Below are 17515 nucleotides of genomic sequence, written 5' to 3' on the forward strand. Positions count from 1 at the left end.
AGTTGATAGAGATGCTCTGTGGAAGGTATTAAGAATATATGGTGTGGGAGGCAAGTTGTTAGAAGCAGTTAAAAGTTTTTATCGAGGATGTAAGGCATGTGTACGTGTAGGAAGAGAGGAAAGTGATTAGTTCTCAGTGATTGTAGGTTTGCGGCAGGGGTGTGTGATGTCTCCATGGTTGTTTAATTTGTTCATGGATGGGGTTGTTAGGGAGGTGAATGCAACAGTTTTGGAAAGAGGGGCAAGTGTGAAGTCTGTTGGGGATGAGAGAGCTTGGGAAGTGAGTCAGTTGTTGTTCGCTGATGATACAGCACTGGTGGCTGATTCATGTGAGAAACTGCAGAAGCTGGTGACTGAGTTTGGTAAAGTGTGTGAAAGAAGAAAGTTAAGAGTAAATGTGAATAAGAGCAAGGTTATTAGGTACAGTAGGGTTGAGGGTCAAGTCAATTGGGAGGTCAGTTTGAATGGAGAAAAACTGGAGGAAGTAAAGTGTTTTAGATATCTGGGAGTGGATCTGGCAGCGGATGGAACCATGGAAGCGGAAGTGAATCATAGGGTGGGGGAGGGGGTGAAAATCCTGGGAGCCTTGAAGAATGTGTGGAAGTCGAGAACATTATCTCGGAAAGCAAAAATGGGTATGTTTGAAGGAATAGTGGTTCCAACAATGTTGTATGGTTGCGAGTCGTGGGCTGTGGATAGAGTTGTGCGTAGGAGGATGGATGTGCTGGAAATGAGATGTTTGAGGACAATGTGTGGTGTGAGGTGGTTTGATCGAGTAGTAACGTAAGGGTAAGAGAGATGTGTGGAAATAAAAAGAGCGTTGTTGAGAGAGCAGAAGAGGGTGTTTTGAAATGGTTTGGGCACATGGAGAGAATGAGTGGGGAAAGATTGACCAAGAGGATATATGTGTCGGAGGTGGAGGGAACGAGGAGAAGTGGGAGACCAAATTGGAGGTGGAAAGATGGAGTGAAAAAGATTTTGTGTGATCGGGGCCTGAACATGCAGGAGGGTGAAAGGAGGGCAAGGAATAGAGTGAATTGGATCGATGTGGTATACCGGGATTGACGTGCTGTCAGTGGATTAAAACAGGGCATGTGAAGCGTCTGGGGTAAACCATGGAAAGCTGTGTAGGTATGTATATTTGCGTGTGTAGACGTATGTATATACATGTGTATGGGGGTGGGTTGGGCCATTTCTTTCGTCTGTTTCCTTGCGCTACCTCGCAAACGCGGGAGACAGCGACAAAGCAAAAAAAAAAATAAATAGATAAATAATATATATTATCCCTGTGGATAGGGGAGAAAGAATACTTCCCACGTATTCCCTTTGTGTCGTAGAATGCAACTAAAAGGGGAGGGAACGGGGGGGGGGGGGGGGGGGGGGGGGGGCTGAAAATCCTCCCCTCTCTTTTTTTTTAATTTTTGAAAAGAAGGAACAGAGAAGGGGGCAAGTTGAGGATATTCCCTGAAAGGCTCAGTTTCTGTCCTTAATGCTTCCTCGCTAATGCGGGAAATGGCGAATAGTATGAAAGAAAAATAAAAGAATATATATTTGTGTGTGTGTTTGTGCTATAATATAGTTTTATTCACACTTCATTGCCATTTCCCATATTAGTGAGATAGTCCTGGGAACAGACAATGAAATGGCACATTCACTCACTTCCATTCTCTCGCTGTCATGTGCTTTGCACAGAAACCATAGCTCCCTATTCACATTCGGGCCTTACAGACCTTTCCATGGTATACCCCAGCTGCTTCACTTACCCTGCTTCAGTTCATTGACACCATATCGTCACCTGTATATTACATCATTCCAATTCATCCTTCACTCTCGCACCCCCTTTTGACTCGCTTCCACTTCCATGGTTCCATTTACTTCCATGTCCATTCCCAAGTATCTAAAGCTTCTTATTTCCTCCTGTGTTTCTCTATTCAAACTCACATCCCAGCTAACCTGAACCTCAACCCTGCGAATCTCTTATCCTTGCTGTAATTCACATTTACTCCAACTTTCTCCTTTTGGACACTCTTCCAAACTCATTCACTAACTTCAGCAGTTTCTCACTCAAATCTGCCAACAATGCTGTATCATCAGCAAATAGCAACTGACTCACTTTCCAGGCCCTTTTATCACTTACAGACTGCATACTTGCCCCTCTCTTCAAAACTCTTATATTTGGCTCCCTCACCACCCTGTACAAGAACAAATTAAACGGCCATGTTGACATTTCACACTCATGCAGCGGACTGACCTTCACATTGAACCAATCACTCTCTTCTCTTGCTTCTCAAACACATACCTTAAACCCCTGATGAAAACATCTGCTTCTAGTAGCCTTCCCAACACACCATATATTCTGAAGACCTTCCTCAAAGTATCTCTATCAACCCTGTCATATGTTTTCTCCAGATCCATAAATGCCACATTCAAAATCCTTCTGTTTCTGTCATTATTTCTCTCACACACTTATTATAGCAAACACCCGATCCTCATATTCTCTACCACTTTTGAAACCTTGTTGTTTCTCCCCAATTTGATGCATATACCTTCACCCTCTTAGACACTACTCATCCATGCAGCTTATCAGGCATACTTGACAAACTTTATAACTTTGTCTTTCTTGCGTTTATACAGTGGCACTGTACATGCATTTCTCCAATCATCAGGCACCTCCCCAAGGTCCATAGATACGTTGAAAATCTTAATTTATGAGACCTTGAGACAGTTACCCCCATTCTCAAGAAATTCAGCTGCATTTCCATCCACTCCAGCTGCCTTGCCACATTTGATCTTACAGAAGGCTTTCACCATCTCTTCTCTCTTCACCAAACTACATTCCATGACTCTCACTCTTTGCATACCTCTCTGTCCCAAATGCTGTACATATTACACTGTTTCATTAAATGCATTTAGTTAATCTTTCAAGATACTCACTTCATCAGTACCTTTTATTACTTCCCATTTGCCCTCTTCACTGATCTTCTTGTGTTCCCTTGTTTTTATTACGCTTTTTACCTCATTTCAGAATATCTTATTCTTCTTGTACTTTACTGATAGTCAACTACCTCAGCTTTCATTTGCCCTCTTTTTCAATCCCTTACATTTCTCTTGACCTTCTGCCACTATTTCTTATACATCTCCAAATCATGTGCTCTCCTTTCCGTAAGTACCATCCACATGCCTCTTTTCTCTTTCACTAGCAATTTTACTTTGTCACCTTACCACTCACTATCCTTTCTAACCTGCTCACCTCAAATCTTGTGCATGCTACACACATATGTTGTATATGCTGGCACAGCTTTTGTAAATACCTTCTGTTCCTCTCTGGACTTCTCTTGTTGAAGGTTATACCATGATCAAAAGGCACCTTTAGTGAGGCTGTATTTTTAGGAATACAGGTCCATGAAAAAATTTATGAATGCAAAGGAGTCTACATTTCCCTGGTACTGGAAGTAGTGCAGCCTAGAGCTGCAGACGCCTTCAGAAAGGTCCTTGGGAACACTTGGACTCTCAGAGAAATTGTTCTGGAGATATTTATGCATTACAGAAAGCAGATTTATGTTCTATGCTTCAAAAAAAAAAAATAGCTCTTTTAAAAGATAAGCCAAATATTAAGAAGTTTTTTTGTATATGGAAATGTGTCACATTGGGGGTATGCTAATGATTTGGAGCAATCATTGTCATTGGGTTAATTTCCACATTCTTTTTTTTCTTGCTTTTATTCTTTTGTCTGAGGTGGCCATCATTGGAGCTATTTTTTACTCGTGCTCACTATAAAGTCAAACTTGTCACTGATCCATAAAATCTTTATTCCTTAAGGTCTCTGGTATGCTAAGCGGTCTCGTGAACGACAAGAGAAGGATGTAAACAACTTACCATCTATCTCCATGAATGCGAGTCAGGTTCAAGATGTGGGTCGTATGCTAGATTCCTTTGATGATGGAAATGACTTAAAGTTTGTCCAACCCAGAGAAGGTGTAAGTTCATCCCGACAACCTGTAGATGATTTAGGAAAGGAGTGGGACCAACGAATATCATCCATTTTAAAACTGGAGTTTGATGAAGGTGAGGGCACTTCAATAAGTTGTTCCTAGTTAATTTGGAATATTGAAACTGAATTCTCTGCTGTTGTCTTTTGTTGACTTAGGACTCCTTTTTCTAAATGTCTTTCATATGTTCATATCAACACTCTTAAGTCATTATTAGGTCATTTATGATTACATCATTACACTTTTATTCATACTTTTGCTGGCATATATCCTTTTTTGTATCTCTTGTATTAGTTTTGGTGTCCCATCACTTCAACTTATATTACCCTCAGTACTAAGATGTACTCCCCATAGATCCTTTTCATGTGCCTCTACTCATATTTCCCTCAGTATTAGGATATACTCCCAATAGGTCCCCTTCATGTGCCTAATTTAGTGCAACACTTGAGTTTGTTATATTTACTTCCTTATGTGATCCTTATTTACCTGCTTGTTCAAGTTCCCCCTCTGTCTTTTTCTTCTTCCATTTCTTTTTTAGTTGAGACAGCATAGGCAATCGAATGCCATAATCAAGGCTATCTTGTGTACAATATGAATTTATTATTTCCACATCCAGGCCCCAAAGAACTTTCCATGATTTACCCCAGGAGCTTCACATGCCCTGGTTCAATCCATTGACAGCACGTCGACCCCGGTATACCACACCCTTCCAATTCACTCTATTCCTTGCACTCCTTTCACTCTCCTGTATGTTCAGGCCCTGATCACTCAAAATCTTATTCACTCCATCCTTCCACCTCCAATTTGGTCTTTCACTTCTATTTGTACCCTCCACCTCTGACACATATATTCTCTGTCAATCTTTCCTCCCTCATTCTCTCCATGTGTCCAAACCATTTCAACACACCCTCTTCTGCTGTCTCAACCACACTCTTTTCTATTACCACACATCTTTCTTACCCTTTCATTACTTACTTGATCAAACCTCCTCAAATTACATATTTTCCTCAAACATTTCATTACCAACACATCCACCCTCCTCCACACAACCCAATCTATAACCCATGTCTTGCAGCCATATAACATTGTCAGAACCACCATTCCTTCAAACATACTGTCAGAACCACCATTCCTTCAAACATACCCATTTTTGCTCTCTGAGATAATGTATGTTTAGGCCCAGATCTCTCAAAATCTTTTTCACTCCATCCCTCCACCTCCAATTTGATCTCTCGCCTCTCTGACACATATATCCTCTTTGTCGATCTTTCTTCACTCATTCTCTCTATGTCCAAACCATTTCAACACGCCCTCTTCTGGTCTTTCAACCATACTCTTTATATTTCCACACATCTCTCATCCTTTCATTATTTACACGATCAACCCATCCCCCAAACCACATATTGTCCTCAAACATTTCCAACACATCTACCCTCCTCCATACAGCCCAATCTTTAGCCCATGCCTTGCAACCATATAACATTGTTGGAACTACTGTTCTTTGAAACATACCCATTTTTGCTCCGAGATAATGTTTTCTTCTTCCACACATTCCTCATCACTCCCAGAACCTTTGCCCCCTCCCCCACCTTGTGACTTGCTTCCATTTCCATGGTTCCATCCACTGCTAAATCCACTTCTAGATATCTAAAACACTTCACTTCCTCGAATTTTTCTGCATTCAAACTTGCATCCCAATTAACTTGTCCCTCCACCCTACTGAACCAAATAATCTTGCTCTTATTGACATTTACTCTCAACTTTCGTCTTTCACACACTTTTCCATACTCAGTCACCAACTTCTGCACTTTCTCACTCAAATCAGCTACCAGAGCTGTAACATCAGCAAACAACTGACTTGCTTCCCAGACCCTCTCATCCCCAATGGACTGCATACTCGGCCCTCTCTCCAAAACTCTTGCATTTACCTCCCTAACTACCCCATCCCTAAACAAAGCAAACAACCATAGGGACATCTCACACCCCTTCAGCAGACTGACCTTCACTGGGAACCAATCATTCTCCTCCCTTCCAACTCATACTTATGCCTTACATCCTTGGTAAAAACTTTTCACTGCTTCTAGCAACTTACCTCCCACACCATATACCCTTAATACCTTCCACAAAGCATCTCTATGAACCCTATCATATGCCTTCTTCAGATCCATGAATGCTTCATACAAATCTCTTTGAAGCATTTCTCACACATTCTTCAAAGCAAGCACCCAATTTCACACATCCTCCACCACTTCTGAAACCTCACTGCTCTTCCCCAATCTGATGCTCTGTACATGCCTTCACCCTTTCAATCAGTACCCTCCCTTAAAATTTCCCAGGAATTCTCAACAAACTTATGGCTCTGCAGTTTGAACACTCACCTTTATCCCCTTTGCCTTTGTATGATGGCACTATGCATGCATTCTTCCAATCCTGAGGCACTTCAACCAATCAACAATACAGTCACCCCCTTACCAAATAAATTCTAATGCAATACCATCCAAACCCGCTGTCTTGCCAGATTTCATCTTCCGCATAGCTTTCACTACCTCTTCTATCTTAACCAGACCATTCTCCCTAACCCTCTCACCTCACACACCACCCCAACAAAAACACAGTACATCTGCCACTCTGTCATCAAACACATTCAACAAACCATCAAAATACTCACTCCATCTCCTCCTTTCATCATTACCTGTTATTACTTCCCCACTTTCCCTCTTCGCAAATGTTCCATTTGTTCTCTTTTCTTATGCACGTTATTTACCTCCTTGCAAAATATCTTTTTATTCTCCATAAAATTTGATGATACTCTCTTACCCCAACTCTCATTTGCCATCTTTTTCAACACCTTTCTCTTGACCTCCTGCAATTTTCTTTTACACATCTCCCAGTTATTTGCCTCCTTCGTTGCAAGTATCATCTAAATGCATCTCATTTGTCTTTCACTAACAGCTTTACTTCTTCATTCCACCACTCTGTGCTTTCTAATCTGCCCACCTCCCACCTCTCTCATGCCACATGCACCTTTTGCACATGCCATCACTGCTTCCCTAAATACATCCCACTCCTCACCCACTCCCCTCACGTCATTTGCTTTCACCTTTTGCCATTCCACAGTCAGTCTCTCCTGGTACTTCCTCACATAGGTGTCCTTTCTAGGCTCGTTTAATCTCACTACTCTCTTCTTCCCAGCATTCTCTTTTCTTTTTTTGAAAACCTCTTCAAATCATCACCTTTGCCTCTATATATGTTATCCCTGGGATAGAGACGAAAGAATACTTTCCAAGTATTCCCCACACGTCATAGAAGGGAACTAAAGGGGGGATGGTGGTTCAAACCCTCCCCTTTATGTATTTCAATTTCTAAAAGGGGAAACAGAAGAAGTATTGAAGTGGGGAGTGCTCATCCTCCTCGAAGGCTCAGATTAGGGTGTCTTCAATATGTGGATGAGAAGAAAGAAGTAGGTAGTATGTGTGAGGAAAGAAACCTAGATGTTCTGGCCCTGAGTGAAACAAAGCTCAAGGCAAAGGGGAAGAATGATTTGGAAATGTCTTGGGAGTAAAGTCAGGGGTTGGTAAGAGGACAAAAGCTAAAGGAGTAGCACTACTGAAGCAGGAGTTTTGTGAGTGTGTGATAAAGTGTAAGGAATTGAATTCTAGATCGATGTGGGTAAAGCTGAAAGTGGATGGTGAGAGATGGGTGATTATTGTTGCTTATGCACCTGGTCATGAGAAGAAAGATCATGAGAGGCAAATGTTTTGGGAGCAGCTGAGTGAATGTGTCAGCAATTTTGGTGCATGAGAACGGATATTAGTGATGGGTGATTTGAATGCAAAGGTGATTAATGTGGCAGTTGAGGGTATAATTGGTGTACCACATTGTTCCAGTTCACTTTATCCCTTGTTCACCTGTGTGTTCTGGCCTTGATCACTCAAGATCTTTTTCATTCCATCATTTCATCTCCAGTTTGCTCTCTTCCTTCTCATTGTTCCCTGCTCTTTTGATACATATATCTTCTTTGTTAGCCCTTCCTTACTCATTCTTTCCATATGTCCAAACCATTTCAGAATACCCTTTTCAGCTCTCTCAACTGCACACTTTTTATCTCAGAACCCCTCTCCTACCTTTTTGTTACTTACTTGATCAAACCACCTCATACCATATATTGTTCTAATACATTTAATTTTCAACACTTCCATGCTCCTCTGCACTGTTTTATGTCATGATAATGTCTGTTTGAGTATCTTATATGCCATATCCAGCATTCAGAGCAGTTTTGTGTATGCCAACTCATCCTTAAACAGTTTATCAACATTCTTTACAACTTCATATCTGAAAGACCCTAATAATAATGCTGAATATATGTATTTGAGAATAGTAGATGTCAGATTGGATGTAACATATGTGGAGCATTGATCACCAGCTTTTGCAAAAAACAAAAATCAGAATTCTTGGATATGGAATGAGGCTTGCCTCTAAGTGTACTTAGGGGGAAAGCAAAAGTAGGAAATTGAACAACAAATTTTATGATTAGTATCTGTCTGTACCTTGTTTTCCTATTTTTGTCATTACTACATTGCAGCTGATGCGAAACCTTTCCCAGATTCCATGGTTGCAGTGTATCAGCTTATAACGTAACATTTTTGAAGATTCCATGGTTGTAACATGTCATTTTATTTCAAAACGCTTCAAATACAGACACATTCACTGTCCATTCACTCAATTATTAGGCATTCCATTTGCTCCTGTCTTCTCACTGAAAATCATTATTGATAGAAAAACACATTAAAATCATAATGATATTTTACCACCATTGACATTGACTTGTTTCCACTACCCAGGGTATAAATACTTTTGATTTTACAAGTAACTCTTCTTTTAGGAGACCATTTGAATGCTGGAAGTAGCTGTGAAGGTACTGCAGGCGAAATTGACCACTTCTCTAATCCAGATGCATGGATGCAAGATTGCACACAGAAACATAAAGGTACATCATGTTTTTGTTGGAACTTTAGTAAACATTTGGGATTCTGTTTTCTGTAGCAGATGTAGGCGTAAAATTTTATTGTACTAGAAAAAGGATTGTATTTTTTACTTGTTTTGTGGTCATTTCACATTATTTTATCGAACACAAAGATGTTTGAAGAATTTTCCTCTTATTACAATTGTTTATTATCTCCACCATTCATATAGAGGCACAACAACAGTATAAATGACACACACTTAATTGACATGATGGTATAATTGTCCTTCAGTAACTGTGATTCTATAACTGTAACCATTTACACTCCTTCCCATTTTTTTGCAGTTTTGAAATTCCTGCCACCTGCAAAGTGGCTTGTGTCACCCTTGCTCCCTTCATTTGCATATCACCCCATATGGTTCATATGGTTTGTTGTATCTCCATTGCATTGTTTAACCCCTGAATTATGGGTGATTTGCAGAAGGTTAATCACAGTACTCTATATTGAAAAAAAAGGCCTTGAAATTTTCCTTTTCCCATTATGAAATAAAAGAGATGCATGTAAAAATAATATTTTTTATGTTCTCCATTTCCCATGTTTGCAAGTTAGTGTGAGGAACAGAGGAAGGTATGGCTCCATTTGCATACATTCGTTCTCTTGCAACCATTTATATGTAAATGAAAACAAAAAAGATGAGCCAACATACCTTACATTGCTACTGTGTATCAGGAATTAATGCGAAGATCCCCTGGGTGAGTGGTAGAGATATGGAGGAGGAGGGTTTTGGAGCATGTGTGTCATTCATATTTTCTATATCCCATTATAGAATTAAAGAAATACATGTACAGCTACACCACCTAGTTACCTGCACTCTTGGTTCCAAAGCCTTGCTGGATTAACCATTTTGCCGGACCAAACGTGGTCACGTAATAATAATTCATCAACACACATCTAAAGTATTCGTCATCATTATACACCTTCTCAGGACTGAGGTGCTTGTCAGCTACGAGTTTTGCAAATTTGTTCACTTACTCAGTAGCTCCTTGGTTTGCAGACTGCTTTTCTCCATGCACTTTATTCATGAAAACTCCATAATGCTTCTTGAATCTTTGAAGCCATCCTTCACTATAGTCACACTCATGTTGTAATTTAAGTTCTTTGTCGAACAACTTAGCCTGATCCATTATCATGCTACCTGACAAGTCCACTCCATCACTCCGATGCTGTTGAAACTATTCCATCATCACTCGATCGTGCTCAGTACTCTTACCATCTTTCACAGTTTTTCTAATCGTCATTTGCTTCTTGGAATCGCTGTCTGCATAGAATTTCAATATTTTCTCCCTTTTCTTCTTATTTCTTAAACGGTTGAGGAATCAGTACCGTAGATGTCACACAGCTTACGCACCGAAACACCACGGTCCATTTTTTTCAACAGTTCTACTATATCTTGGATCGATACGGACTGGTGTTTACATTTGACACCACAGCTGACACTCATATGTTTTAGAAGTCATAGCTAGGATTAGATTTAAGCAAAATAGGCTAAGAATCTCACAGAATTGCAGTATCACCCCCAACAAGTGCAGTGTAAAGAATGTAAATAAGCACGCCCTGCACACAACACCATCTGTGGCAGCCCAGTAAACTAGTCTGTTGGCCATGGTAATTTCAAGTTACCTCACTTAATTTTGTCCAAACTAAAAAGGAGGTGCCGAACCATCAGTTGCCAGAAATTCGGTGGTGTACCTGTAAAAGCAAAAGGTAAACAATGATACTGTTGAATAGATCCTCCAGAGGAGTGATGGAGGGAGGGTTTTAGAGGTTATGCATCATTCAGAACATCTATTTTCTATTATAGAAAGAAAGTAGTACATTTAAAATTGAAGGATATATGTTTACAAAAAAGTGAATTAACATTTTTTATACATGTGGTGTGGTACTGAAGTTAATGCATGGATCCCCAGGGTAACAGTTAAGAAATGAAATAGGAGGGTGTATACCTTTTTGAGGCATGTATTTAGATACTACACAGCATTCTTTGGGAGCAAGCTGGAATGACTTCCTGTTCTGGATGATAATAGTTTGATGAAATTTTCACAGGATTTATGCCATGCATTGTACAGTAATGCCCAGGTTAAGTACTGTATCTAAAAGGAAATATTTGGTAGAGTTGGTCTATAGTTGTAGTGATGAGTGGTGGGAGGTTTGTCACATGCCCAGTAGCTAATGGTCTGAGAGTGAGAACAGCAGTTGATAATAGCAGATGGGTTAACGAGCTTCCTAATTTTGCTTCACAATTATACCAAGAGCTTTTGAGAACTGAATTATATGGTAATTAAATGTTTTGTTGAGAAAACAGAAGAGGGTGTGCTGAAAGAGTTTGGACGTATGGAGAGAATGAACGAGGAAAGATTGACAAAGAGGATATATGTGTCAGAAGTGGAGGGAACAAGAAGAAGCAGGAGACCAAATTGGAGGTGGAAGGATGGAGTAAAAAAGAATTTGAGTGATTGGGACCTGAACATACAGGAGGGTGAAAGGTGTGTAGTGAATAGAGTGATTTGGAACAATGTGGTATACCAGGGTCAATGTGCTGTCAATGGACTGAGCCAGTGCATGTGAAGCATCTATGGTAAACCATGCAAAGGTCTGTGGGGTCTGGATGTGGAGAGGGAGCTGCAGTTTCAATGCATTACACATGACAGCTAGAGACTGAGTGTGAATGAATGTGGCCTTTTTTGTCTTTTCCTGGTGCTACCTCAGTGAAGGGGGGGGGGGGGGGGAATTGATGCTGTTTCCTGTGTGGTGGGGTAGTGATGGGAGTGGATGAAGTCAAGCAAGTATGAATATGTACATGTGTATATATGTATATGTCTTAGTATGTATATGTATATGTGCGTGTATGGGCATTTACGTATATATATGTGTGGATGAATGGTTGGGCCATTCTTCATCTGTTTCTTGGCATTACCTCGCTGATGCGGGAAGCGGTGATTGAGTATAATGAATGACGAAAGAATGGCCCAACCCACCCACATACACATGTATGTACATACACGTCCACACATGCATATATACATACCTATACATTTCAAGGTTTACATATATATATACATACACAGACATATACATATATGTATACACATGTCCATAATTCATACTTGCTGACTTTATTCATTCACATTGCCACCCCGCCACACATGAAATGACAACCTCCTCCCCCCACATGCATGCAAGGTAGCGCTAGGAAAAGACAGCAAAGGCCACATTTGTTCACACTCAGTCTCTAGCTGTCATGTATAATGCACTGAAACCACAACTCCCTTTCCACATCGAGGCCCCACAAAACTTTCCATGGTTTACCCCAGACGCTTCACATGCCCTGGTTCAATCCATTGACAGCACATCGACCCCAGTATACCACACTGTTCCAATTCACTCTATTCCTTGCATGCCTTTCACCCTCCTGCATGTTCAGGCCCTGATTGTTCAAAATCTTTTTCACTTCATCTTTCCACCTCCAATTTGGTCTCCACTTCTCCTCGTTCTTTCCACCTGTGACACATATATCCTCTTGGTCAATCTTTCCTCACTCATTCTCTCCATGTGACCAAACCGTTTCAAAACACTCTCTTCTGCTTTCTTAACCACACTCTTTTTATTACCACATATCTCTCTTACCCTTTTATTACTTACTCAATCAAACCACTTCACACCACATATTGTCCTCAAACATCTCATCTCCATTACATCCACCCTCCTCTGCACAACTCTGTCTATAGCCCACGCCTCTCAGCCATATAACATTGTTGGAACCACTATTCCTTCAAACATTCCCATTTTTGATTTCTGAGATAATGTTCTCACCTTCCACACATTTTTTAACGCTCCCAGAACTTTCGACCCCTCCCTCACTTTGTGACTGACTTCCGCTTCCATGGTTCCATCCGCTGCCAAATCCACTCCCAGATATCTAAAACACTTCACTTTCTCCAGTTTTTCTCCATTCAAACATTACCTCCCAGTTGACTTGTCCTCTTAACCCTACTGTACCTAATAACCTTGTTCTTATTCACATTTACTCTCAGGTTCTTCTTTCACACACTTTACCAAACTCAGTCACCAGCTTCTGCTGTTTCTCACCCGAGTCAGCCACCACGCTGTATCATCAGCGAACAACAAATGACTCACTTCCCAAGATCTCATCCACAACAGACTGCATACTTGCCCTTCTCTCCAAAACTGTTGCGTTTACTTCCCTAACAACCCTATCCATAAACAAATTAAAATACCATGGAGACATCACGCACCCTTGCCGTAAACGAACATTCCTTAGGAACCAATCACTTTCTTCTCTTCCTACTCGTTCACATGCCTTACATCCTTGATAGAAACTTTTAACTGCTTCTAGCAGCTTACCTCCCACACCATATACTCTTAATACCTTCCACAGAGCATCTCTATCAACTCTTATCATATGCCTTCACCAGATCCATAAATGCTACATACAAGTCCATCTGTTTTTCTAAGTATTTCTCACATACATTCCTCAAAGCAAACACTTGATCCACACATCCTCTACCACTTCTGAAACCACACTGCTCTTTTTTTTATGTGCCTTTACTGTCAATCAATACCCTCCCATATAATTTCCCAGGAATACTCAACAAACTTATGGCTCTGTAGTTTGAACACTCACCTTTATCGCCTTTGCCTTTGTACAGTGGAACTAAACATGCATTCCGCCAATCCTCAGGCACTTTACCATGAGCCATACATACACTGAATATCCTTATCAACCAATCAACAACATAGTCACCCCCTTTTTTAATAAATTCCACTGCAGTGCCATCCAATCCTGCCACATTGCTGGCTTTCATCTTCTGCAAAGCTTTCACTACCTCTTCTCTTTTTACCAAAGCATTCTCCCTAACCCTCTCACTTCACACACCACCTCGACCAAAACACCCTATATCAGCCACTCTATCATCAAACGCATTCAACAAACCTTCAAAATACTCACTCCACATCCTTCTCACTTCACCACTACTTGTTTTCACCTCCCTGTTATCCCCCTTCATTGATGTTCCCATTATATATAGTTATACTTGCTCGCCCACATGTATTCATTTTTGTATTTGTTCACTAATTTCTTTGTGAGTGATGTATTTCCAGAAACAGAGGAGGAAATATCCTTGTGCGCTCACATCCATGCTCTATCTGTCATGTAATGCACTTAAATCACAGCCTCCTAGCCATAACCAAACCCCACAAACTTCCCCTGGTTTTTCCTGGCCACTTCATATGCCCAGGTTCATTCTATTGACAGCATGTCATCCCTATTATACCACATCACTTATTTCAGTCATTCCTGTGCATTCACTTACAGCCTTTTTCACTCCATCTGTCTATCCCCAGTTCACTGTTCCCTTCTTCTTGTCCCCTACACTTTTGACACATATCCCCCCTTCTTATTTTTTGTCAACCCCTCATCACTCATCTTCTCCATGTGTCCAAACCAATACAGGACACTCTTCAGCTCTCTCAATCATACACTTATTACCACACCTCTCTCTAACTGTATCATTTCATAATCGACTAACCCTCCTCACATTACATGTAATCCTAAGACAAGTCATTGCCAACACAGTCACCCTTCTCCGTACATTTTCATGTAGAATGCATGCCTTGGATCCATGCATCACCATTTGGACCATCTTCAACCTCCTCATCCACCTTTTGAGTTGCTTCAGCTACCATGACTCCATTACCTGCCATGTTCACTCGTATATTTCTAAAACACTTCACTCCAAGTTTCTCTCTTCAGAGCCATACCCCAACTAACCTCATTCTCTTTCTCCACTGCTAAACCTATTAACATTGGTTTTATTCACCTTTACTCTCAACTTTTTTCTCTCACACACTGCTAAACTCAGAAGCCAGCTTCTGCAGTTTCTCACTTAATTCTACCATAAGCACTGTGTCATCAGCAGACAATAACCTACTCCTATCCTAAACCCTGACAGACTGGAGTCCTGCACCACTCTCTAAAACCCTTGCATTCACATCATTCTCTATCCTTCCACAAACAAATTATACAGCCTTGTCGACATCACACACCCTGCTACATACCAGCCTTCACCTTGAACCAATCACCCTGCTCTCTTACACCCACACATGCCTTACTCTTTTGATAAAAACTCTTCACTGCTATTAGCAGCTTGCCACCCACACCATATATTTGTAACACCTTCCACAGAGCATCCTTATCAACCTTATTATACACTTTCTCCAGATCCATAAATTTCATATACAAGTCCTTCTCACACTCATATTCTTCGCTGTAAAACACCAGATCCATACAGCCTCTACCACACTACAGCCACTTTGGTCTTCCTCATTCTGAAGCTCTGTGAATACCCTCGGTCACTGCTGCTCCATACAATATACCATATACAGTCAACAAACTTATACCTTTGTAATTTGAACTCTCACTTTGGTCCCCAGTGCCTTTATAAATGACTCTATACAGATATTCTGCCAATCCTCACTTTGAACCTTACATACATTAAAAATACTGACTCATCAATCAACAACACAGTCACCTCCATTTTTTTGAGAAATTCAACTGCAATATTATCCTTTCTTGCCACTGTGGCACACTTCCTTTTATGCAAGGCTTTCTCACCTCCTTCCTTTTTGTCAATCTACTTGCCAAGACTCAGTTCACATTTAAATACTCACCCTATATCTTCATCTCATCTCTACCTGTCACCAGTTCTCTATTTTCCCCTTTCACTGTTGCATCTATTTGTTTTAATTGTTTTCTGATACTATCAACCTCCTGAAGTTTACTGATATCCACTCAACCCAACTCTTAGTTGCTCTCTTTTTCAGCCCCTGTACCTTCTTGACCTCCTGCTGCATTTTCTTTATCGCCTTTCACCCAAACCCCTTCCAAGAAGTAACACCCTTACACCTCCCTTTTCTCTTTCAGTAGTAACTGAACTTCATCATCCCAACATCCACTACTCTTCACACATGCCTGCCTCCCATCTTCTGCGTGCTACACGTATCTTTTACATGTGTCAGCACTTCTTCCCTAATACCACTCATTCCTTACTCACTATCCTATTTTCATTTACTCTCACCTTTTACCATTTGGCACTCAAATGTTCTTTATAGCTTTTTACACATGTCTCTTTTCCAAGCTTACTCACTTTCACCAACCTATTCCCTCTCAATTAATTTTCTCTTCCAAAACCCTATGCAATCCCTCTCCTTCACCTTTACAAAGTGATAATCAAACATCCTGCCAGCTGCCCTCTGAGCACTTTCACACCCAAGCATCTTGATTTTGCACTCCAGTCATCTAAAACATAATCTGTTGATTATCGCCTGCTTATCAACTCTCTTACTCACTCATGTATGATTAGATATGTCCCTCCTTTTAAACCAGGTATTCTCAGTCACAACTCCTTTTTCAGCACACAATTCCAAAAGCTACTCAACAATTTTACCCTCAACTGCCACATTCCTCACTCTCACAGTCATATCACCAATCACTAATGCCTCATCCTTCTTGTCAAAATTGATGGCACATTTACTCTGCTGCTTCTTAAGCACTTGCCTCTCTTCCTTACTTATCTTGCTTCCAAATGCATTAGCACTACTAATTATCATCCAACTGTCATAATCCACTTTCTTTTTACCTGCATCAGTATGGGGTTCACTTTCACACGTTTTCATGGATTTCTCACAACTTTTCCTTCAGCTGAAACTTCAGCTGAAATGCTTCCCCTTCCTTAACTCTCATCCTCACACTAACATCTGACTTTAATCCTACAACATTTCCAAATAAATTTTATCCTCATATCCTTGTGCATTGTTTCAGTCAGAGCCAGAACATCCAGGTTACTCAGTTCACATATACTACCCATCTTTTCCTTCTTATATTGGTTGCATCCACGCACATTCAGGCAACCTCGCCTGAGCCTTTGATGGGAATGATCTCTCTTCGCTTGGCTCTTCCCATTCATCTAAAGAAAATTTGAAATACTGCTGTAGTTCTGCAGCATTTTCCAAAACCCATTGACTCTGTTCATTTATATAGACATTGCTTATGATTTTACCTCGCTGTATGTGCAAGTTTTTGATATAAGAAAGGTATATTGCCATGTCTGCCTTATGCTCAGAAGTCACAGTAAGCATTTTAATGATTGTAGTACATCTTTCAGGTGAAGACAAAAAGGTGCCTCGTGGTGAGACTTTTACACAAAGACTTGAGACTATTGGTGAATCAGACTTCAAACGAGCATACGTGGCCAATGTTCGTGGAAATCAGGTAAAAAGAATTTTTCTTTGTATGAAAAATGATTTTTGTTTGATTGTGTTAATCTGTTTCATGCTTTGTAATCGCCACAAATTTTTGAGATCTTGCAACTCTGTGACAGCAGATTGTTACGTATTTAATAGTAAGCTTTCCATTGCTTATTTTGCAACTTAACCTTTGTTGTACATACTCTTTAAGAGTTTTCCATCTTGTCTATTTTCAGCATT

General features: G+C 40.5%; 1 protein-coding gene across 5 annotated transcripts in view; it reads left to right on the forward strand.

The window, feature by feature from the left end:
• LOC139761047 (ATP-dependent DNA/RNA helicase DHX36-like) overlaps window positions 1–17515 on the forward strand; it is a 189584-nt gene that overhangs the window by 23401 nt on the left and 148668 nt on the right. For all 5 annotated transcript variants that reach the window (XM_071684847.1, XM_071684856.1, XM_071684818.1 and 2 more), the window contains 3 exons: window positions 3820–4065; window positions 8872–8976; window positions 17194–17300. In XM_071684847.1, the coding sequence (XP_071540948.1) occupies window positions 3820–4065; window positions 8872–8976; window positions 17194–17300 (458 nt within the window). The remainder of the gene's footprint in view (window positions 1–3819; window positions 4066–8871; window positions 8977–17193; window positions 17301–17515) is intronic.

The sequence above is a fragment of the Panulirus ornatus genome, chromosome 3 (assembly GCF_036320965.1).
Source record: "Panulirus ornatus isolate Po-2019 chromosome 3, ASM3632096v1, whole genome shotgun sequence".
NCBI lineage: Eukaryota > Metazoa > Arthropoda > Malacostraca > Decapoda > Palinuridae > Panulirus > Panulirus ornatus.